The 23402-nt window shown below is 43.0% G+C and overlaps 2 protein-coding genes and 1 pseudogene across 3 annotated transcripts; 1 reads left to right on the forward strand and 2 right to left on the reverse strand.

Annotated features, from left to right (window-relative positions):
- The first annotated feature begins 228 nt into the window (after positions 1–228).
- On the forward strand, positions 229–10534 carry LOC125516238 (uncharacterized). 2 transcript variants are annotated; one of them, XM_087528581.1, is made up of 4 exons: positions 229–1458; positions 4091–4162; positions 6290–6335; positions 6630–10534. In XM_087528581.1, exons 1-4 carry the CDS (start codon positions 264–266, stop codon positions 6673–6675), a joined length of 1359 nt encoding a protein of 452 aa, XP_087384707.1. In that variant the 5' UTR covers positions 229–263; the 3' UTR covers positions 6676–10534. The 2 variants fall into 2 exon arrangements, with proteins under 2 accessions (XP_087384707.1, XP_087384706.1); XM_087528580.1 differs by having other exon boundaries at positions 6290–10534.
- Positions 10535–11134: 600 nt separating this feature from the next.
- LOC147963377 (uncharacterized) lies at positions 11135–17390 on the reverse strand. The gene is made up of 3 exons (XM_087529557.1): positions 17166–17390; positions 12714–12850; positions 11135–12626 (listed from the first exon to the last, which is right to left on the reverse strand). The coding sequence occupies exons 1-3, from the start codon at positions 17388–17390 to the stop codon at positions 12035–12037; spliced, it is 954 nt and encodes a 317-aa protein (XP_087385683.1). The 3' UTR covers positions 11135–12034.
- A 3865-nt stretch (positions 17391–21255) lies between these two features.
- Positions 21256–22712, reverse strand: LOC147963378 (uncharacterized; annotated as a pseudogene).
- Positions 22713–23402: the final 690 nt, after the last annotated feature.

The raw sequence follows: 23402 nt of genomic DNA on the forward strand, positions 1-23402 counted from the left end.
AACCGTCCCATTACTTTTTTTAGCTAATTATATTTTTTTTGAAGGTAAGCTAATTATATTGTTCCATGAATCAGCACAGGCATGTTTTTTTTTTCACCCGCAAAAAAAAAGCACCGATATCTTTTTATGTTTGTTGGGCCGTAATCCATCACTGAGCTTTTCTAGTGAGAGGCCAGCCCGTGTATTCCTCACTTCTCCTATGCGTCTCCCTCCGGTCTGACTCCCCCCATTTCCGTTTCAAACAAACCCTACCCCACATCCAGATGAGCCACCAGGCCGGCGGCGACGAGATGGCTCTCCGCCGCCGCCACCCGCGGACGGCCGCGCCGCTGGACAACGAGGACCTCCTCGGGGAGATCCTCCTCCGCGTCCCCCCGATGCCCTCCTCGCTCCTCCGCGCCGCCCTCGTCTCCAAGCTATGGGAAGGCGTCGCCGCCGCCCCCGCCTTCCGCCGCCGCTTCGTCGCCCACCACCGGAGGCCCCCCGTCCTCGGCTTCTTCGAGAAGGGCGACGGGGAGCTGGTCTTCACGCCCATCCTCGACCGCCCCGACCGCATCCCTCGCGCGCGCTTCTCCCTGCGGCCCGGCGGCGACGGCGACGATTTCCCGTTCAATTCGTGGGTTCTGCTCGGGTGCCGCCACGGCTGGGTCCTTATGGTCATCCGGTTTTGGCCTATGTTCCTCGTGTTTCATCCTGTCTCCGGTGACTGCCGCAGCGTCGACATTCCGTCAGATTTCTTACAGTGTGTGCACGACTTCAGCGGAGGCGTGCTCTGCGCTGTAGGCGACGACCAGGGCCACGTGCACGGAGACTGCCACCCATGCCCCTTCAAGGTTGTCTTGGTAGGCACCAGAGAGAAACAAGATCTAACCGTCGCCTGGGTTTACTCCTCAGAGACCGGCATGTGGGGAGATCAAGTTTCAACGACGCAACCATGTGCCGGTTTGGTCTACAATCTCCCCGGTATGGTTAACCGTCTCCCCTGCACGCTTGTGGGCAATGTCCTCTACTGGTTGTTGCATGGGTCGGACAATGGCATACTCGAGTTTGATTTGGATAGCCAGAGACTAGCTGTGACAGAGAGGCCTTCAAGTGCGGGCATCAACCGCGGCAACAGTCGGATCATCAGGTTAGAGGATGGCAGTGTTGGCCTCGCTGTATTTTTGTATCCGAGCTTCAATATGTGGAAACGCAAGGTCAGTAGTCAGGGTGTTGCCTCATGGGTGCGCCACAAGATTATTGACATTCACAAGATCATTGGTCTGCCACGTCGGATTAAGACAGGGAAGGGAGCTATAGTCGGGTACTCCGAGGATGCTAACGCGGTTTTTATATCGGTGTCTGGCTATTTACAATACTATGCCTTCATTGTTCAACTTGAGGCCATGCAGTCCAGGAAACTTAATCAAATATTTTTCGAGAAGTCCTACCATCTGTTCGCAGATTTCTATACTGCAGGTAATTGCTTACCATTACATCATAGGGGTAGCTGAATCTCCGCTTATTGTTCATACATGGTTGTAGCAGTGTCTTTATTGTGCTTTGAAGTGTTTGCTAACAACTTAGTTATCCTTTTCTCTTAATCGTTAAAATTAATACTTTTTTCTTCTATAATTGAACTGTATTTGTCCTGAAAGGTAGCAAAATATTTTCACTATTTATTCTATCATATCATTTCTGCGAAGGTTAGCAAACATTCTATATAACCTCATTGTGAGGAACCATCCTAGTCTGATCAGTGGGTGCGCGCACGCCCCGGGTTTGGTCTGCTGTCCTAACATCAGGTTCTTGCAGCATTTAGAAAAACATTGTGATAATTGGTCAATTTGATTAAGATGAGTGTAGTCAAAGGCACCTTTCATGCAAAGCGTACACCTTAAATTTAAGTATACCTTACTCTAAAGGGGGTTCAATTGCTTCGGCATGCATACTTTTCGTTGTAGCAGAATATTCTCTATGAACAATATAACTTAGTAAACATATCATTCTATGTAGCAAGTTTCTTATGCCCAGCTCTTGATGTTGTATTACGACTAATTAATAATACATATGGCTAAGTTGCTGACATCTACAGATCAGCGTTTTGATTTTCGGTTTGTGATTTTTCTCGCCCTAGGTCGAGATGGCCGAATTTCGGTCGTTTTTAAAAATTTCGGCCTAAATTTGACCAATTTTTGACTGAAATTTGATTAAAATTTGATCAAAATTTCTCAAATTTGACCAATTTCGGCGGAAGATAGATTTCGCCCTAGGCCGAGATGGCCGAAATTCGGCCGAAATCTGTTTTTTTCGGCCGAAATTGAAAACACAGCTACAGATAACGAACAAATATGTCAAACAAACCTTAGCATGTTTCATGATCGTGCTGCTGATAAATGCTTATCCTTCCCCCCCCCCCCCCCCCCCCCGCCCCCCCCACACACACACACATTTTAACATGCTGACTGAAAGGTTAGAAATTTATACCTGTGCGGCTCATACTCAATTGTTATTTGTTAAATTACTGGAATTGGTGTCTTGGTTTTACTCACCTCTTTTTAGTTTAATAATTTTTTGGACTGGATTCTCTGTGTTTGATATGGCGATCACACATGACCATTTTGACCTGCAATCGCCAATGGTAAACAATATAGGTGGCATCTCAATGCCCAGGAAATATTGCTATCGCTCACGCTCCTTCCGCTACCTTCCTAGCCTGACATAGCTGTCCTCCAGCTTCCCTGCCTATGAATTCTTGCTGGCGGCCCTCCCAACAACATCCCCACCCCTCCCCGGAGCGCCCCCTGTTGTGGCATCCTCTGGCTCTTGTTCTAGCAACTGTGCTGAATGGGGACACCGGGCCTACCATTTGGCATCATTGGGGAGCTATGCCAAGGCGATCCCATGTCACCATAGTTGTTCGTCCTAGCCGTTGACACTCTTGGCCGCTTTTTCAAGCGCGCCACTGAGATGGGGATCCTTTGTCAGCCGTTCCCTCGAAGATCGATCCTTCCCATCTCGCTCTCCGTGGATTACGTGGTCCTGTTTTGCTATCCCCAGCCCGATGACTTTTCTCACGCCGTGGATGATTTGGAAGCACTGAAGCTGCGAGGCAAGGCACACCAAAGCTGATGCGCAAAGGGCTCGCCTCCGCGACGCTTCTCATGCCTTGGATGATTTGGAAGCACCGAAATGTGATTGCATTTTGACCGTCCTGGGCCTTCTTTTAACACATTGGTCGTGGAATCAAAGATGAGGCTAGCCTATGGGCTAGCGCAGGTGCCACCGGGCTTAGAACTGTGCTACCCACGACCTGGGACGTGCGTTAGTCTTGCTCCCTACCTGTAACTTATCTCTTAGAAGGACTGTAACCAAAAACTCTCTCTTTTCAATGAAATGAACCGCAAAGGTCCTTCGTGTTTTCTCAAAGAAATCTCTCATATGCCCCTAAATTCAGATGTCCATTGCTATTATGTCCTGTCATCTTGACTTTTTTGTGTATATGTTATTTCAATTGTCATTTGGCCGTGTGAAGAGGACAAAATTCTCATGTGTTATCCTCTTTTATTCTACCTTTTGCCCTGGAGCAAGGAATTTCTCAGAAGAATCTGATCATTCTGTTGCAATAGTTACCCACCAAAACAAATTGAGTAATAAATTGTTGACTATTCATAATACCTGTTTCACAGAATTTTGTCTAGATGTCAAGATGATTATTGTTTACAAAAAAACAAGGCTGTGAGGATAATCCCTCTGCTTCTGCATTACTTTTAACATTTGAGAGTATTGTTAGCAGCTTCCAAATGTTCGATAACTCATAATTATTAATGGTTGATCATACTTGGGAATCTGGTGATTTGAGAACAACCAGAAAATGCAACATTATTTGAAATGAATATTGCGTCTTTTTTGATAATTTCGTATTTTAGCGATGTTAGGGTGGCCTTGAGCCTTAATTGGGTGCTCAAACACTGGGTTTCTCAAGCTATTTTACCTTTTCTTTACTGGAGAAAGTTCAGTCATTAATTCGGTGATGGTGAAGTTAATTTTTACTAATCTTTTTGAGCTATGCCTTGTGTAGTCATCACTAATGAGATTGGTTGCTGCACAGGTACAGTTCCAGCCATTGAGCCAACACAGCAGCAAAGTACTGTTCCAGCAATTGAGCCACCACAGCTGCAGGGTACATAATCCTATATTGTCATACATCTTATGAACCTTGCAATTTCGTATGATCTGCATATTTCTCTTAATAAGATGAACGACTCATACCAAGTGGGCACCTTGTGTTTAGCTGTGAGAGAAAAAGCCTTGTGACTTTGTCAATTGTCTCTTTATTTTACTACTAGTTCCACTCAGACATTTGTTCTTCCATACAATACCTTATCACTGATGTCACAACAATAATGATGCTGTGGTATGCCTGGCTTATGTATTCTTCTTTTTTTGTGGGGAAGCTACCTATGTGCTAGTTGATACTAGTTGTCGCTTGTAAGAGATAGAACCTCATTTCCTATGCTATCCCTATCATAAGACAAGTTGATTCCTGGGCGTTGGGGCTCTGAATGGAATTCTGAACCCGTGTGTCTCCGCACTCTTTTCCTCTAGTGTTGCCAGTATAGTTTTGATAGTTGACAACTGAAGGTGCAAGTTTTGGATGGTTTTGAGTTTTGGGGGGTAAATTAAACCAAGGCAATAGTCGGGGAACCAAAAGTAGAGTTTTTCCTAGGTAGATCATTAACTACAGTGTGGCTACAGTAAAAATGGGATGTATACTCTGAAATCTGAACAGGTTTATGCATTAATTAAATCGGGCAAGCAAATCCAATCCCACCACATGTAGTAAAGTATGAATGTATTACTTTCGTCAAATGGTCCTGGACTTGGGCTGGGAGAGCTACCCAGAGATTGGCAATTGTGGGTTTCTCAATCTGGTAGTCGTTTCTTTCTTTATCGGTACTGGCTGTTTGTTTTCATCGAAGCTGATGGACTTTGGTAATTTGGTCGTTGCTTCTCTCGTAGTGGGGCCTCCGTCCTCCTGCAGCAGCCGATTTTCATCACGTCATGTTTTGGGGTTCGACTACGTTTTCACCACATCCCTTTCTCCTTTTCACAATTCCTTTTCGACCATTGTCCCACATTTGCCATGAGGCAAAGAGTTGGGTTTGGTAGAAATGCCGCTTCGTGTATGTGGCAGGGCCAAGCAGACGCTGATGTCATTATCCAAGAGGTCATATCCTCAGTATCCATCCAAGTGTCGATGTTTAGGTTAGCTTTTTTGCCTTTGCTTTTCCGCATAGCCATATCCTCGTTTGATGTGTGTCTTCCTGCTTGAGAGCTGCTCCTTAGTTTCCTTTCTCACCCTACTCTTCGTTGGTTAATCTGCCTAGCGCTTTCCGCTGGGCCCTAGTTACTCTTGGGCCCAGCAGCCACGTGCTCCTTTCCATGGTAAGAACCGATCAAGCGAGTGGTCCAAGCCTACACCTCATGATGAATAATAATCCAGCCCCTCCCCACCCAACTCTCTGTGCACTCCTTCTCCATGGTATCCGGCGCCTTGTCAAGCTACTGCACCCATATTGGGTGACTGTCATGGTAGTCCTGGTGTGATGGAAAGGGGCTCACTGCGTGTAACCGTCGATCTCAGCCTCTTCCATGGGGATCAAGGGAACTACATTTACATCCACAATGATGGACGATGGTGAAGCACCAAGCCCATGGACCCATCTAAATTTTTTCCTGTTTTGTGCAGCAATATTTTGTTACTAAACGTCTCCCATATATAGTTTAGCTATTAGTTAGATGGTATAGAATGAAGAAGATTTGCTACTTCAGTTATAACTACATTTTAGGGAAAGGAGCTCCACACATCTATAGTTTGGCTCACTGTTTTTGAGTTGAACCACTAGTCACGACTAGTCAATGAGTCGTAAAAAAAGTTGACTCAACAACGTGTCGACGAGATGTGGCTAGTCGCAACTACAGGGTCAACTATTTAAGAGTCGCTACCTCAGATCGACTCGTCAACTCAAAAACCTTGGTTTGGCTATTAGTTACTCCCTCTGTCCCATAATATAGGAGTGTTTTTTACACTACACTCTTATATTATTGGACGGAGGGAGTAGATGACATAGAATGAAGAAAACTTGCTACTTGAGCTACAGCTACCTTTTAGGGAAAGGGGCTTCTGTTAGTGTGTCGGCTAGCGGCACAAATCAGGATTACATACATTTTTCTGCAATAGAACTAGAGTAGAAAATGAGAATTGGATCCACTCCAAATATTTATTTATTTTTTATGCTTGATGCAGGTGGTCGCATGATTCAGTTGATCAGTAGGATTTTCGTCTGCACCAGGTATACAATTTTTAAATTGCTTCCTTTGTATGTTTCAGCTGAGCATACTTTGTATCACCATGAATCATATGAAAACATCATCAATTGCAGAGTCATAGTTCATGTTTTTATAGGATTTTTACATTTGTCTCGTACATGAAGACTAGAGAAAATGAAAAGTAAATAGTTTCTAAGTAAAATACTCCCAGTATATTTGATTCACATGGCCAGCTGCTCCAAATTGCTTCTAACTAGTTATCTCAGTGCTTCTAAAATTCATGTGTCATTTTCATTTGGATTTGGTTCTCTTATCAGCATTTGGTGGTTTTCCCTTCTCATATCTGACTGTAATGTGGTGTAAGAACCGGTTATATTCTGTTGAGCAATTAATGGAAAGGTGTGAAGGCCCGGTTGGGAGAAAATCAGCACTTGGTTGTATGACTTGAATAGGAGAACAGTGGGTAGGTAAGCACTACGTGGTAAGAAAAAGTGCATGCTAATTTAGTTTTCGTTAGTTTTCACTGTTATTACCATCTGTTTGCAGCTTCCTAAAAATGAGTGGTGTCATGATCATTTGACAGAATGAAGAACATAAAGGAGCATAGGCCGATAGGAATGGAACTTGTGAGTTAGTAGTACCTTGCTTTAAGCGAAAAAGTTAATTTTCCTGTTTGTACGGCAGCAATACATATCACTAAAAACAAAAGAATGTTTATGAAGCAGTTCTAGACGTGGTAACAGATTATCTGTAAAAACCAAAGTATGCCATAGCTGTACATTGAAATTTTCTTTAGGGGACATTTTGCATTTCCTTTTTTGAACCATAACTTTGCTTCTTTATCAGATGCATAGTGTTCTTCTGCAAAATATGTATGTGCTCCCATATTAAGATTTTTTTATGAGGTGCGGTATTATTCTCTGGTTTTACCAATCAACCAGTTCGTTCTTTTCCCACATGTATTATAATTATAGATGTTATAAAATTGGTACTTCCCATTTGCAGCAGTTTCCTTAATTCAGCAGTTGCATGGTGCGCATCAATACGTTGCTCGATGGATTAGTTTTGCAGCTCATATCAGTTGTATAGGCCACCATTTATCTTTTGGACCCAGAAGTTGGAAAAGTTTGGCCCGGCTAGCTGCGGATATTGCACTATGGAAAGTTGGAGAAGTTGCAGCCTCTTTTTTTTTTTGAACCTTGAACAGTAGGAGAACGTCCTACTGTAAGTTGCAGCCTCTTAGGGTGTGCTTGGTTCGGGAACGAAGTGTAATGGATTGTTGAGGTTCCATTCCACTAGAGTGGTCGGTTCTGTCCTTGTGTTTGGTAGAGACAACTCGAAGGAATGGAATGGTTACATTTTGGTGTTTGATTTGAGAGATGGAATAAAGTGGATTTGTTCATCTCACATTGAGTTAGATTCGATTTCAGTCAAACAAAAATGGCTGAAGAAAGTGGTCATCCATTCAAAGATGCAACAAAGGCAGGTAAACATTGAATTGGATTTCAGAACAGGCATGTGAGCATAGATTCAATAACCAAATGCTTGAGCATGCTCTTCCAAAAACAAACCGCAGAGAAACAAAAAAGAACAGATCGATTGGGACTCAAGCACAAGATCAACAGCAGCCACCCAAATACCAAAATCTGGATCGGTGCTTCTTTTCTGATTTAACTCCCGCTGGTGCGTGCTCAGGCGATGCCAACAGCCAGGACTAGGAGCGGCTGCTCCATCAAACACGGCGGTGTGATGCTTCCCGGCGTGTCAGTGCGAACATGGCTTAATCCAAACGATGCCCTATGCAATGAGTCAACACCCAAATTTTTGGCATGGCAACTGCCGGCCACGATCCAAACAGCCCCTATCCTTCTCCCAACAACCAATGTGTTCCATTCCATTTTTCAACCGAATACGAGAATCACTCCCAGGTGCAGGTCGAACCCTTTACATTCCACTTCATCCCCCAAAGCAAACACACCCTTAAGAATTTGGTTATTGGAAACCCCCTTTGATTCAGCTTTTAGCTTTTGGACCCAGAAGTTGGCAGCTGAAGCTGAACCAAGCACAGCCTTACTGATCTGTGCATTTTAGGCAAACATTTCTGTGGACTTTGTTGTCTGTGGTACGCCATTTTTTCCTACACAGAGTCTCCATTGTCATTTCCTTTGTTATCTTTATCCTATAGGATACCTGCTATTGCCTCGTCGGCACTTCATGTACACCCGTTTGATAAAACTACAATAATTGAGCATCATGTTTATGCATTTTTTCTTGCTATATAATTGTTACTGTTCCTATATATTAAGCTTATATGATACTCCCTCCGTTCACTATTATAAGATGTTCTAACTTTTTTCTGATTCGGATATATATAGATACATTTTAATGTGTTTGGTCACTCATTTCAGTCCTTATGTAGTTCATAGTGAACTATCCAAAACATCTTATAGGAGTGTTTGTGAACCGAGGTAGTATATCCAGTCTGGTTGATCTGGTTGTTCTTTTCATTCTTTTTCCTCTTGTGTTGGATCCCTGTTTCTGGTGCCTTCCCCGCACGTTTTGTAGTTTCAGTTTGCACAGGATGTTGGCTAGGAACAATAGCCAGCCATCGCAGTCCAGAATTTTGACCTTTTGCTTTGTTCAAAGAATCATGCATTTAACTTTGGTTTTGTAGGTATGCTGTCACAAGCGTGTCTTTTCATTTAGTTGAATAGTTTTTGTAGGCTAAATCACTGGGCTATGGAAAATTTATCCCTTCACTCTAAAGGTTGGTGGTGCACAGATTATTATTATTTTGTTCCCAGAAAACTATTAGGAAAAGCACAAATAAGAATGCACTCGCTAATGTCCATGCCCTCTAATATTTTTTCAAGATTGAATTTACTTGGCTAAGTTTCGAGTATAGATTTCTAATGGTTTAGCCTGTAGAATGTTTTCAGAGTTTCAGCTGAGTTGCTCTAAGATTATGAAAGACAGAATTGTCTCCTCTGCTTGTCTAAGCTAGCTGACTTGGCTATTCCTCCTCTGCATTAGTCTCTAAATGAGATGTTTTAAAAGCTATCTCTTATTATAAAGATATGAACAATCCAAACTGTCAAAAGAAAACAAAAAGTAATGAAGTTTGAGGACAGAGGAAAGATACCGTAGGCATGTGTCAGACTGAGAAGAAAAGGAGAGAAAGAGGGGCCATGCTCATGCAAAGGGCTCGGATCCTATGTTGGAGCAGCGGCTGAGATATGCGTTGTGCATGGAACCAGTTAGGATTCGCCATATTCGCCTCAGTTGTTTGTTTTAACTCTTGAATAGACAGCATTCCAATTGACTTTTCTCGACAAGGAAGGGCTATGACTAGGATTTTCTGATACCCTTTTTTTTTACTTTCATATTTCTTTCTTGGATATGACCAAGTCAATGCATTTTTTTTGTTTCCTTCAAACACATTTCTTCGTATTTATTTGGTTCTCATGCATCTTGTGATGGAAGCAAGAACTCTGTCTATAAAAAAAGGGCAGCCCGATGCAAGTAGCTCCCGCTTGCACAGGGTCCGGGGAAGTGTTTGAATTTTTGCTAGGCAGGGTTGCTGTTGAATCCTTATTCGCATTTTAGATCATGTGGGTTCATGAAGGTGAGCGCCCATTGGCAAAATAAGGAAAGCAGTTGTCTTAATGAATGTACATATGTGCCCTGCGTGTTTATGAAGGTTTATAGGACCATCTACGAACTTGCTGGTTTATGAATGGGAAGTTACTCTAATTTCTAATCCCTCGTGTTTCAGGTTCTTTCCTTGAGGGTTGGAGCTATCAGGTTCTTTCCTTGAGAGGGTTGCTAATAAGGAACAATTTTTCAATTCTGTTGCAGCTAGTGGCATCCAGGGACGGATGATTTAAATTGAAGAAGGGTGGCCGAAAATTAGCTACTTTAGGAATGAGAGGTCTTGCTGCCAGATAAAAGTAAACTTATTAAATCAACGAAATATCCATTTTCACCTCGAATGGGAGTCAGTAATGTCTCTCTTTCCTTTATACCTAAGGTAATTCCTTATATCTTTGTAGTACATGACTTACTCGAATCCACTTAGTTTTACTATCATTTATACATGCTTGGATACCTTTACTGTGCTTTGAAGTGGTTACTGATTTCTTAGTTACATTTTCCCCCTTTAGTTGATCAATGAAATTAATAGCTGTGTTTCCCACTTTTTGGTTGAACATTGAAATTAATAGCTGTGTTTTCCCCCCTTTGGTTGATCGACGAAATTAATATCGGCGACAGATACGCGCCGGTGCGCCGCCCAAATTTGGGCCGGTCGTACATGCAGTGTACGATCCGAAAAATTAGAACCGCACGATCCTCGTCCTTCCACCCCTAATTAACCCTTTTTTCTTTGTGTAACCGTCCCATCGCGCCGCCAGGGACAAGCGATGTGCTAGTCTAGAAGCACCGCCAGGGTCTCTCTCCTATAGCCGCCCACGCCGCCCTCACCGCCGGTCGCCTCCCCTGGCCGTCGTCATCTCCTTTGTTTCTGGCCTGCTTCGTGTATGCAGGAGTGTGTCCCTGTAATTGCAGCTCCCCATTACGTCATAGCTCCGGTCGTGGCGGCTGCATCCCCGGCATGCGTCGGCCGCAGCACCTCTGATGGCGAGCTCGCAAAAAAACTGTAATCTCCCTCAGGTTGCCAGTAGCAGGAAAAAGGTCAGCCAGTTGTAGCAAAGAAGTGTATCGGTTCCAGCAAAAAATCTGGCCAGTGCCGATCGTCATCGCCGTTGTAGCAAAAATGTTAAACCGTTGTAGCTTCCCTGGTGGCCGGATGTAGCAAAAATAATTGCTGGTTCCAGCAAAAAAATCGATGCAGCAAAACACATGGCAGCCACCGTCCATCGCCACTCCAGCACCATCCTAGCATTGTAGCAAAGTCGAGCGCTTGTTCCAGGAAAAATCAAGAGTGGTTCCAGCAAAAAAAAATTGATGTAGCAAAAAATCATGTGATGAAGGCACCACCATGCTCTTAATTTGCAGCAAAAACGAAAGCTGGTTCCAGCAAAAATCTAAAGTGGTCCCAGCAAAAAAATTATGCAGCAAAAAAAAAAATCATGGCGGAACCGTGGTCGCGGCATGGCCCTGGTTCCAGCTTGCAGCGAACATAGCCTTACTCTGAGACGAGGGAGAGGTTGGCCCAACGATGGCAACAACAAAAAGACGACGGTGTGCGGCATCTCTGCGTGGAGCAGGAGATGCCATGGATAGAGTGATTTGAGGAAGAAGAAGCAAATAAGTGATTGCGTATGGAGGATAAATGCACAACGGCGAATGCTACCAACTAGTGCCATGCGTAATAAACAAAAACAAACACAAAACCGGAAAGTTATATGGATGACAAGAACAAATTCAAAGATAAAACTTCTTTGCACTGTAAAACTATATGGATGACAAAAAACAAAATTTCCAAAACCCTTAAAACCAAAAGAAAATAAACAAACTATTTACATATATGATACAAACTTCTATCTGTATCGATGGTAGTGCCTCAGAACCGAGGAGGGAGGTTGATGGTTAAATTTAGACATGCATGTAGACAGGTCCCTGTATGAGATGTAAGCAACAATGTTCTAGCAAAACCATCATTCGTTCTCAAAGTTTTACTATAATAAAAATCAATTGTTCTCGTATATAAACTAAACAACAAGAACTGAATATGCTGATTAAATTTCATAGTATCATTAAACTAGTTGTCTGATAGTTCACCGGTCTGACATGGTGTGTATGGAAAAGACATGCTTATATCGTAGGGACTTTCCGTGGGGAAGCACCCCAGGTCTTCAATATTGGAGCAATCAAAATGATAGGCCACTACTCTTTTAGAGGGTGTATGAAAGAAGATGACCTCCTGGTTAGGGTGAAATCCAAGTAGAGAAAGGGCATATCGACGGGGGATATATCCAGCATCATGTGGCTTATAGCAGCCGAAACTCCAATCAAATTCCTCTTTCATTGGTGCTTTGCTGATGTCATCGTGATCATTGACATTGCCATATTCCAAGGTCCAGGGTCTATTATCGTAATTCAATGGAAAATCTGCCAAGAGAGGCTTGAGGTTGATGTCATGCTTCAGCACCCACTTCATGTGGCTGCAGGATTCATCGAGTAAGCAAACCTTAAGTCCATAGCCATCATATCCATAACCTAAGCCATCAAATTTATAAAGGAAACCACAATAAACTCCGTTCTCTGATCTTCCTATATAAAAGTTTTCAAAATCTGGATCACAACCTTCCGGCAGGCCAATCAGTTGGTACTTGCTATTTGACAAGTTTATTCTGCAGAAATCAAGCAATTGTTCTATTAGCCGTGAATGAAACCCATAACAAAATTAAGCTAGCAATTTAATCACCGGACGTGCTTACTTCATAAGAAATTCATGCTGGTAGACATAAAGTGCTCCCCGCCAGTACGCGGCATAGTTCTGGGCTGTTGGTGGAACATCTAACATATAGCCAATGTTCCCGGCAGCCTCCCCTTCCCGAAGGATGTCTGAGTTGCTCTAAGAATATGAAAACACATAATTGTGTCCTCTGCTTGTCTAAGCTAGCCAACTTAGATATTAATCCTCTGCATTAGCCTCTAAATCAGATGTTTTAGAAAGTATCTCTGAATTAACTTTATTTCACTAGCTGCACTACCTCACAATGTTACCTTTTGTTTCGTATGACCTTTGTTGATTGTTTTAACTCTGGAATTGGCAACATTCCAATTGCCTTTTCTTGACAAGGACTATGACTAGGATTTTCTGATACCCTTTTATTTTTACTTTCACATATTCTTGCTTGGATAACAAAGTCAAAGCATTTTCTTGTTTCATTGAAACTCATTTCTTCACATTTATTTGGTCTTTTACCATGTATTTTTTATGGAAGAAAGAACTCTATCTATGATTTTGGCTTTTTGCTAGACAAGGTTGCTGTTGAATCCTTAGTCGTGACTAGTACTGCAAGCATTTTAGATCATGTGGGTTCATGGAGGTGAGCGCTCGTGACAGGAGTGCCGAGCGTATGCTAAGAGTTCGCCCTACCTTAAAAAATTTGTCCTCCGCCACTAGTAATCTCTACTATATATATCCATTGTAAGTCGCGGTAGGGAATAAGTTGATCAGTTGTAATTCTCCGTTGTCTGTAACCTCTTCCGATATAGTGAAGTTCGCTGGCTGGCGCCCGTGGTTTTTTCTCCTTCGTGTTGGAGGGGTTTTCCATATAAAAATGCCGTGTCTCCTGTGTTAATTTCATTCTTTGTCGTTTGATTTGCCTCTCGTGTCTCTAACAACTCCTCTGCATTTAGCCTCTAAAATCAGATGTTTTTAAAACTATCTCTGGATTAACTTTATTTGACTAGCTGCACTACTTCACAATATTACCTTTTGTGAAGTATGACCTCTGTTGATTGTTTTAACTCTGAAATTGACAACATTCCAATTGCCTTTTCTTGACAAGGAAGGACTATGAATAGAATTTTGTGATTTTTTTACTTTCACATATTCTTGCTTGGATATAACCAAGTCAATGCATTTTCTTGTTTCCTTCAGACTCATTACTTTTTATTTATTTATTCTTTTACCATGTATCTTTTGATGGAAGAAAGAACTTTGTTTATGAATTTTTGATTTTTGCTAGGCAGCGTTGTTGTTGAATCCTTAGCCACGGCTGGTTCTGCAAGCATTTTAGATCCCGTGGGTTCATGAAGGTGAGTGCCCGTTAGGAAAATAAGGAATGCAATTGTCAATCCTTCATTAATCAGTTGCGTCCCAGAATGTCTTAACGAATGTACATGTGCCCTGTATATGTTTATGAAGGTTCATACAGCCATCTGCGATCTTGTGGGTTTATGAATGGAAAGTATCTCTATTTTCTAATCTCTCATGCTTCAGGCTGGAGTTGCATCCCATGAAAGGGTTGGAGGTTTTAGGTTATTTCCTTAAGAGGGTGGAAGGTATCAGGTTGCTAATGAGGAATAATTACTGAATTACGTTGCAGGCTCTTGCTAGTGGCATCCACAGACGATTTGAATTGAAGAAGGGTGGCCGAGAATTAGCTACCTTTTGAGATTATGGGCGCCCAAATACCTTTTTAACTCATTTATATATCTATCATAAGTGTATTACTCTTTCTTTCGATAATTCAAAACGGTGTCCGGGCTTATTTGCAACGGTGAATAGTAAAATAAAACAAATAGCAGAAAAATTCCGGAAATATCTGTTTTTTTGGCGTGCAGGATGCTCAAGTTCGTGATGTCCGTGTAAAACTTCGGGACGTTTGGGCATTCCAGGAGTTCCTGGCAAAAAAGATAAAATCAGCTCCGTGGAGTGTTTTTTTTTCAAATGTTTCTCAAATACATGGAATTTGTCTTTTTTGCAACGAGCTCCTCGAATGTCCAAATTTCACCAATTTTTTCACAGCCTTAAAACCCTTAAACCCAAAAGAAAATAAACAAACTCTTTACATATATGATACAAACTTCTATCCCAATTGATGGTAGTGCTTCCGAAAGGAGGAGATTTAGATATGCGTGTAGATGGGTCCCTGTACGAGGTCCTGCGCTGGAAATTAATCAAGTTCGTTTCTGTTGAAATGTAGGCAACAATGTTGTGGCAAAACCATCATTTGTTCTCACATTTTACAATAAGTAAAAATCAATTGTTCTCGTGTATATAAACCTGTTCGAAGTAGAATTTGAGAGCGATCGAGAGAGAAGCAAATGAATCGAACTGTGTACTTTATTCCATTGACAATCAACTATTTATACAAGGTGAAACGTCGCCTCTACAAACCGACATAGGAGGCAGCGTTTCGGGAGCAACCGTCGGGGACGGTTATACAATCGTGGGAGCGTCGTGACGGTTGCCAAATCAAACGCACACAACATTACATAGGGAGGATTACATAATTAATTAAGGAAACTAATTAAATCCTAACACTTCCCTAATCCTTCCTTGTACTTGCGATTGAACATCCTTGGAATAGTCTCCTCCAAAAACCCTGTGGGAAAAATATGAGGAGTAGTGTAGGATATGTTGGTAAAACTCCTTCAAACCCTATGGGAAAATAAGAAGAAAATGATCCAACATATAATGATTATTGCCTCTGTTAACTCGATATGAAGTATATCCATAGAATTTAGAGGGCAATAAATATGTCGTGTATACTTCCCTAAAAACCCCGATGGGGAAAACAGAAAGTATGACATATGATCTTATGTTGATATTACCTCATTAAAAACCTTTATGAGAACCTGTAAAGTAAACTCATGAAGGGAAAAAGAGTATAATGTGATGCATTGAACAGTAACAATTCAGGAAGATACCCCCCCTAATTCTTGCAAAATTTGAAGTCATCACCTACCAATTCCATGAACACATTTCTGGAACATAGAAGTTGGTAGAGACCCGATGAACAAATCAATCACATGATTTGACTTGCAAGATATGCAATATAGTGATATTGCTTATTATGTAACCTCTTTGCATCCGGGCAACACAAGAAACATTATCATTGAGATAATGGTTGGTGGATGTAGCCATGAGGTCTGTTTCGAAGACTCTTCATGAGAGGGCTACCACATCTAGTAGGAACACTAAGCTTGTCTACGATCTGACATTGTGGGGATCTGATCGATGTATCCAGTGATATCGGTGTTCACATTTCTGTGAAACTGAAAAACCAGGACAAGATGTTTCATGCCTTGGAGATATCGAAAGATATTCTTGAGTACCAACCAATTGTGTTTGGTGGATCCAATGGCATTATGGAACATTGAGTCACAATATCTCATTTCCATCATCTCTTGGTCTAAATAGATCTTTCTCTACGTCTAGAGAATGAACTACCATGAGAGTTATTGATGGATAAGATTTGTCCACAATGAATTTCTCCAATATATATATTATGGATATAGACAACATAGTATACCATAATGTATGAATGAAGGTGCTTAGTTTGTAGTAACGAGCGGTATTTTGGTTTACCCAAATCCTTCATTTTAAACTCCGTCATTTAGATGATTACATGTGTCATCATTGCAGACTCACAAACATGGATAATCATCATTGTAGGAGTAATCCTTGTGTATAAGGATCTCACTACGTCAGTTGTACTGACAACAATAAGTCGTATGGTGACTTACTGTTTTTACACAATGTATGTTGCATTTTGTATTTCGATTCAGAATTGAGATTCCATCGGGAATCAATCCTATATGTCTGAATCTAGTGATCCACATGGATATGTAATCACTACATCTATCAACTGCAGAGATAGATGATTTTGTACTGCCAGTGATATAAGTTATCGGAAAGAGATTCCACCTCTGGAGAATAGTTAGGTATCTGCGTGAACCCTTATGCTACAATACTTGCTCTTTGTTTCACCACCTCGTTGTTCTCAATTCCGTTTCCAGAAGAAAACTGGTGTAGGTATTGCTTATGAATACCTTCCCATTATTGAGCAAGATCATTTCTATCTAGATTATACCCTTTGCTTGAGTTCAGTTCGAGTGTTGTTCACACTTTGCCATGGCCATGGTCTTTGGATCTGAATCATTTGAAAGGTTTTGCAATCTAGTTGAGAAATGTATGTCGACAATTGTAGACTTTTGGTTATATGTTTCTCCAAAATCTATATGTCAATATAGAGTTGATGGAAATATCGTTACCCATGGTGACTGCTCGCGATTTCCCAATGCGGCTGAGTCAGGTATTCCGATGACCCGGTCATTGTGTGCACTATGACCTGGGTTTGTGGAGGTTTCCCATCCACTGGGTGTATACTACCCATTAGGTGTCTGCCAACGTGAAGTTGACTTGCATTTACTGATTCACAGGCCTTGATATCCTTGCTTGCGAGAAGCTGAATCCTGATGTACTTCTGCCATACATCTCCCCCTGTTGCTTTGAACGGGGAGTGGAGTGGATTTTGTTGGTACCTCCACTCTTTCAGGCGTACTTTTGCAGGATTGTAGGATTGTGTAAGACCTTTATAGTCAGTAAATGAATCTGGCAGGTTATTTGCAATGTACTGCAAATCTTCTGAACGCATGGTTCAGATCTTTGAGTACGTGGATCTGAGGCAGAAATGTGTTGAACATTCCACTAATTTCCTGGCATTCTTTATGGTACTTGAATTCTCCCCCTAATGCCTGGAAATGTTCCTCATTGAATCAACATAATGGCCTTGAATAACTCCCCATGTGAGGGGCTTGAGGTATTGATGGTAATACAGTTATTCCTCACATAGATCCCAACTATATGTTGAGGGACCAATGATGTATGCTGGGTGGTGATATCGGTATGCAACCGAATTACCGCAGATAGGAAATACTTGATAGATTTCCACGTATCAAAGACAGAGGGGAATAATATTATGCAGTTTGGTCATGAGCATGTAAAACTACATGACTCCAACGTAAAGTTGGTAAGTTGCAATTTCAAAGTAAAGATCATGCAATGAGCTCAATTCTTTGGATGGGATTCTACCAAACCATTTTCAGTCTAGACATTAGGACAAATTGCTAAACTTCAATCTAGGGCCATAGAGAAGGCACTCAAGGAGAATTCTGCAATATTATCCATTCGATTTGCTTGAAATCGATGTCAGGATAATGAGCCAATGGTTTTGTGTGAATAAAGCACACACTTAAGACCATCATGTAGATATGTCTTTGAGAACCATGGAATACCTGAATAGTCTACTCAATGGTTTGGGAAGAGTCACTTACCTCGACTTGATGCATTCAAGGAGTCTGAGTGGTTCAGCGTAGACTTTAAGGTGTGCGAGCCTTAAAATTAGCTTCCCTGTGTCACTTGTAGTGCACATAAAATCCAAATGGTGTTAGAATTTAGCATCATAGTAATCATAAACTATTGGAATTGCTGATAGTTTCGGTTTCAACCCAATGTCTCGATGACCAAGGTGAGTATGCCAAGTTTTTCATGTACAAGACATTTTGGAAAACTATCTTGGGTGCAACATGTGCTACGGGTTTTGTAGTATGTGTAGTACAATCCAGATGATACATAGAGAATGCGCTTGCCATATTTGTTGCATATGTAAAGAGAATGTATTTCTCTTTCTTGTCAGCATAAGTTTCGCTATGGAAACCATTTTGACGAATATCTCTATAGCTTAGGGTACGAGTTAAACTTGGGAAGCAATGAAGCATCCCAACGTTACTCGAGTACCCACAGGGATAGTAAATATGACTCGAGTTGAGCCAACAAATACCTCATCGCATCTAGCGATTTTAAAATATCTTGTTTCTCTCAATGAGAGTGGAAACACTGGACTTCCCTGAGTATAGAGTTTGTGGTGCATATGTCCACAAGGCACATATCATTTTACATCGGATTGATTCCCATAGAAATCTATATATAGACATGAAGATTCTCAATATGAAAATCACTGTCAAATATATAGAATACATACAAATATATTTGTATCAAAGTGCTGATACAGTATATTGTGATATACAATATATGATGACAACAATACTTATGTTGTTGTCACAACATCGTAAATGGACATTAATTATATTGACCACTCAGGAGATTGAAAGACTATTCATAGTCTCCAAACATGTCGGTTGAGGCATATCAACCATCACATTCTCCGTGCCCATAGGGTCTCGTCACAGCTGGTGATGTCGGATTGAAGGTTGAAGTAAGATTCAAACCTTTGCCCTTGAGATTCATTGTATCCCAGGAATTGCTGATATAGAATAACCAGATGCTGAGATCTGAATCTAATGCCTTATGATATATAAGACACAATTTTTCTGTTAGTGTTGTTATCCTGACCAGAGGTGAATCCAAGATTGCACACATTATCCCGCGAGACACAAGAGCAATCAAGATGTCCATGGTCCAGATAGGGCGGTGGTTGCCATTGAGGGCGAATGCCTCAAACTCTACAGCCATATGTTACCTCTATGGGTAAACCAAAGATAATTAATTTACAGTCAGTAAACTAAAGACCATCATGGTTAGTGTTGTAATGAACTTTGCAAAATCAAAGGAAATTTCAAGAAGTTGGCTTGAAACCTTAGTGTGGATCTCAAATTGTTAAGTATGGCATGTTTTAGATAATCTCCAAAAGAAATTTTGGAGTAGATCTAGCCGTATTAGCGGAGTATAAAATACTCACACTTTGAATGCCTTATGTCATAACTTAATTAAAATGCATGGGAGAGCACATTGGCAATCATAATGTCAAAATGACAAAATGTATGCGTAAACAGTAGGTGTAGATAAATCTACACTCTACCTCATGATCCCAAAACATCAATTTGAGGAAATCACTTTGAATTCTGCATTGTAAATTTGCAAGAGATTTAAAATCTCAATTGCAAACGGTGAATGTAATAAATCTCAACATGTGCACACACGGAAATATATTACATCACACATTTTCAGTGATACACATAGTACTGAAAGACTTGTACTGTAATCAACAGTGTCTACAACGGGAAGTAAATTACTGCTAGAACTACTGTTAACAGACTAATAAGCTGAACTAGTACTGACGAAGCAATAAAGTAAGTTGCTAGTTAAATAGACATCAAAGTCTGCTGGTGTGCCGCATGCACATGGCACGTATGCAGTCTGTCCGGTGAGTCAATGAGATAAGGAGAGAGAGGAAACAAGTAGTCTCTCGATCCCCAAATCCTCCACCGAAACAGCGGAGACCACCATGTGACTTCCTCCAGTACCACTACAGCAGAGCTCACTAGCGGCGAGCAGTGTTCCGGCCGCCCTCTTCCTCGTCGGGGATCCACCAGGGAGCAGGGTCTCCGGGGCGACGCCGTTGGAGGCTCCATTCGCGAGCCCGGCGGCCAGGCTCTAGGTGCCAGCGCGGTGGCCGCGGCTGCTTGTTGGCGATTCTGCTGGCGGGCTGGCTAGCGGGAGGCCGATGGCCAAAAGGCGGCGGCGAGCGCCTGCGTGCGGTGAAGGAGGTGGCGTGTCCGGAGTTGGGGACGACAGGCGGAGCACATCGGCATCGGCGCGCGGCGAAGACGGAGGCGCGGCCAGGGCGCTCGTCATGCTCCTCATGCCGGAGCCGAAGGTGAACATGGAGGCCCTGGTCGGCGTGGATACGTGGGCGAGGGCGTCGCCTTCAATCTCAACAACCGCAGGGGTCTGAGGCAGAAGGCGCGGCGCCATGGCGTTGGCGTCGGCGACCGCGGCGCTGGTCGAGCCAAAACCGAAAACGGATGTGGGCGACTGCCCAACAGCGTCCACGCCGGCGGCGGAGCCGTACTCGTGCAAGGGGCAGATAACCCACCCATGCGCAGAGCACCAAAACGCCGGTGGTGGCGCGGCCTGTGCCGGGCCGGCGTACCGTGGCTGTGCGCACGGTAGCCTCCGGTGCCGTGGCGGCGGCCAATGAAGTGGCCTAGCCCGTACCGCCGACCGTCGAAACGCCGGCGTTCACCAAAACCGTGCCGCTGGTGGTGTGCTACGAAGCGGCGGCGACGGCCGTCGTTCCGCAGCAGGCGGCGAAGGAACATCGGTAGGCGAGGCATCTCACCTTTTCCTTGTTCGTTCCTTCTCAGTTCCTCTCCTCTGTCGCTCTCGGCAGAGGCAGTGCTGATAACATGTTCGAAGTAGAATTTGAGAGCGATCGAGAGAGAAGCAAATGAATCGAACTGTATACTTTATTCCATTGACAATCAACTATTTATACAAGGTGAAACGTCGCCTCTACAAACCGACATAGGAGGCAGCGTTTCGGGAGCAACCGTCGGGGATGGTTATACAATCGTGGGAGCATCGTGACGGTTGCCAAATCAACCGCACACAACATTACATAGGGAGGATTACATAATTAATTAAGGAAACTAATTAAAGCCTAACAAAACCAACAACAAGAAGTACATATGCTAATTAATTCTCATAGTATCATTAAACTAGTTGTTTGATAGGTCACCGGTCTGACATGGTGTGTATGGAAAAGACATGCGTATTTCATGGTGCCTTTCTGGGGGGAAGTACCCCAGGTCTTCAATCTTGGAGCATTCAAAATCATAGGCCACTACTCTTTTAGAGGGTGTATGGAAGAAGACGACCTCTTCGTTAGGATGAAATCCAAGCAGAGAAATAGCATATCTAAAGGGGGTATATCCACTATCTTGTGGTTCATAGTAGTCAAAACTCCAATCAAATTCCTCATCATCCATGCTTTTCGCATGCCATCTTGATCATCGTAGACATTACCATATTGAAAGGTCCAGGGCCTATTATCATTCTTCCATGGAAAGTCTGCCAATAGAGGTTTAAGGTTGATGTCACGCTTCAACATCCACTTCGCTTGACAACATGATTCATCAAGAAACCAAACCTGGAGCCCGTAGCCATCATATCCGTAATGTAACCCATCAAATCCATACAGCAAGCTACAATAAACTCCTTTCTCAGATTTTCCTATATAAAAGTTATCAAAAAGTCCTACATTACAACCTTTTGGCAGGTCAATCGCTTGGTATGCCATTTGACAAGTTTATTCTGCAAAAATCAAACAATTGCTCTATTAGTGGTACATCAAACACATAATCAAATTATGTTTATAGCTTAACAAGGTGTGAGTTAATATGTTGTGCCTCATAAGAAGTTCATGCTGACACACGTAAAGAGATCCCTGCCAGTATGCCGCATAACGTTGGGTCGTTTGCATTGTCTGTAACATATAGCCAATCTTTCCTGCAGCCTCGCCTCCCCGAAGGAATGTCTTCTCCTCACACTGCTTTGTCCTCGATGAATAGATGTGGAAAACAAATTTCGACGGTGGCCATTCTCGTTCTTGGATTTCATGAGACGCCAAATGGATGTCATCAGGGGAGGGATACCAAGGAACATATTTTATCGAGAAAACCTCATAGTCCGGCGACACTGTCGGGTCAAAGACAAGATACTGAAGATGATTGTCCATGCCTGACTCCAAATGCCAATCGGCATCCTCCATGCCAGGCGTGAACATGGGCGGGGGAGGAGGCAAACACGCCCACTGACGTGTGGCTGGATTAAGCACCCTCGTCTCCTCATAGCCAAGCAGGAGGAGACCATTGCAGTGTTGCACGATCGTCAGACATTCGGCGTTGTCGGTGGTTAGGTAGTCGAAGGGGGTAATGGTCAGGGAAGAAACGGGTGAGAAGTATTTGTGAATGCCTGAGTTATCGCTGCCCATGACGGTGAAGATGCCGGCCAGCGAGATTGGAAGGAGTTCCGCTCGCAGTAGGCGATGGGCGTCGATGACGTCGCGCCATGCCTTGCAGACGCAGCGTGACGCGGCGATGCAGCGCGGCGACCCGAGGCGGCAGAGGAATTCGGCGAGCGCGTCGTGAGGTAGAAGCCGCGTCAGGTCCTCCATGGACGAAGTCGTTGTCATGATCGCTTTCGCCGTGATCTGTTGCGTTCCAGCAGCTTAGGGCGATCGATCTGCCTAATTACCTTCTCAGCCGTTCAGTATATATAAAGAAAAGAAAACTACTTGGATGGGGCACGCAGCTAGCGCACGTCACCTTCGTTTTTTTATTGAGTTAATGTTGCCGCTTTATTTAAAACTATTGCAACGGGAGAAAAACAACTGTTCCTATGAACCCATTGGTCCCGGTTCATGAGTGAACCGTGATTAATGGACTTTTCAGGCCTGGACCGAAGCCCTGTTTTCTAATAGTGTTCTCAGAAGCACCATCGTAGGAAATAGCTGTTTGGCTCGGCTTTTAGGGGGCTAGAAGTAGCAAAAGCTGAAGCCTAAGCCCAAACAACAAGGGCCTTAGAGCATCTACAACTGGACTTGGCAAATCCGGGCCACTATATGCCCGCGGACAGCCCCGTCGGCCCCTCATATATTGCACAGCGCATCCACATATCTCAAATCCGGATCCTCAAATCTGAACTAGCTGTCATCCATCTCAAAGGCCACAGCCGCCCTCGCCTCCTCATACTTCCTATGGTCATTCATCTTCATCTTCTTGTCCGCAAGCCACTACTTCGCTTTCTCATCCAAGAGGGTCTCGTCCATCAATATCATCCTCGCATCTTCCGTGCCTCGTGCAAG

Source organism: Triticum urartu, chromosome 6A, assembly GCF_056163025.1.
Source record: "Triticum urartu cultivar PI428250 chromosome 6A, HENAU_Tu73, whole genome shotgun sequence".
In the NCBI taxonomy this organism is placed as follows: Eukaryota; Viridiplantae; Streptophyta; class Magnoliopsida; order Poales; family Poaceae; genus Triticum; species Triticum urartu.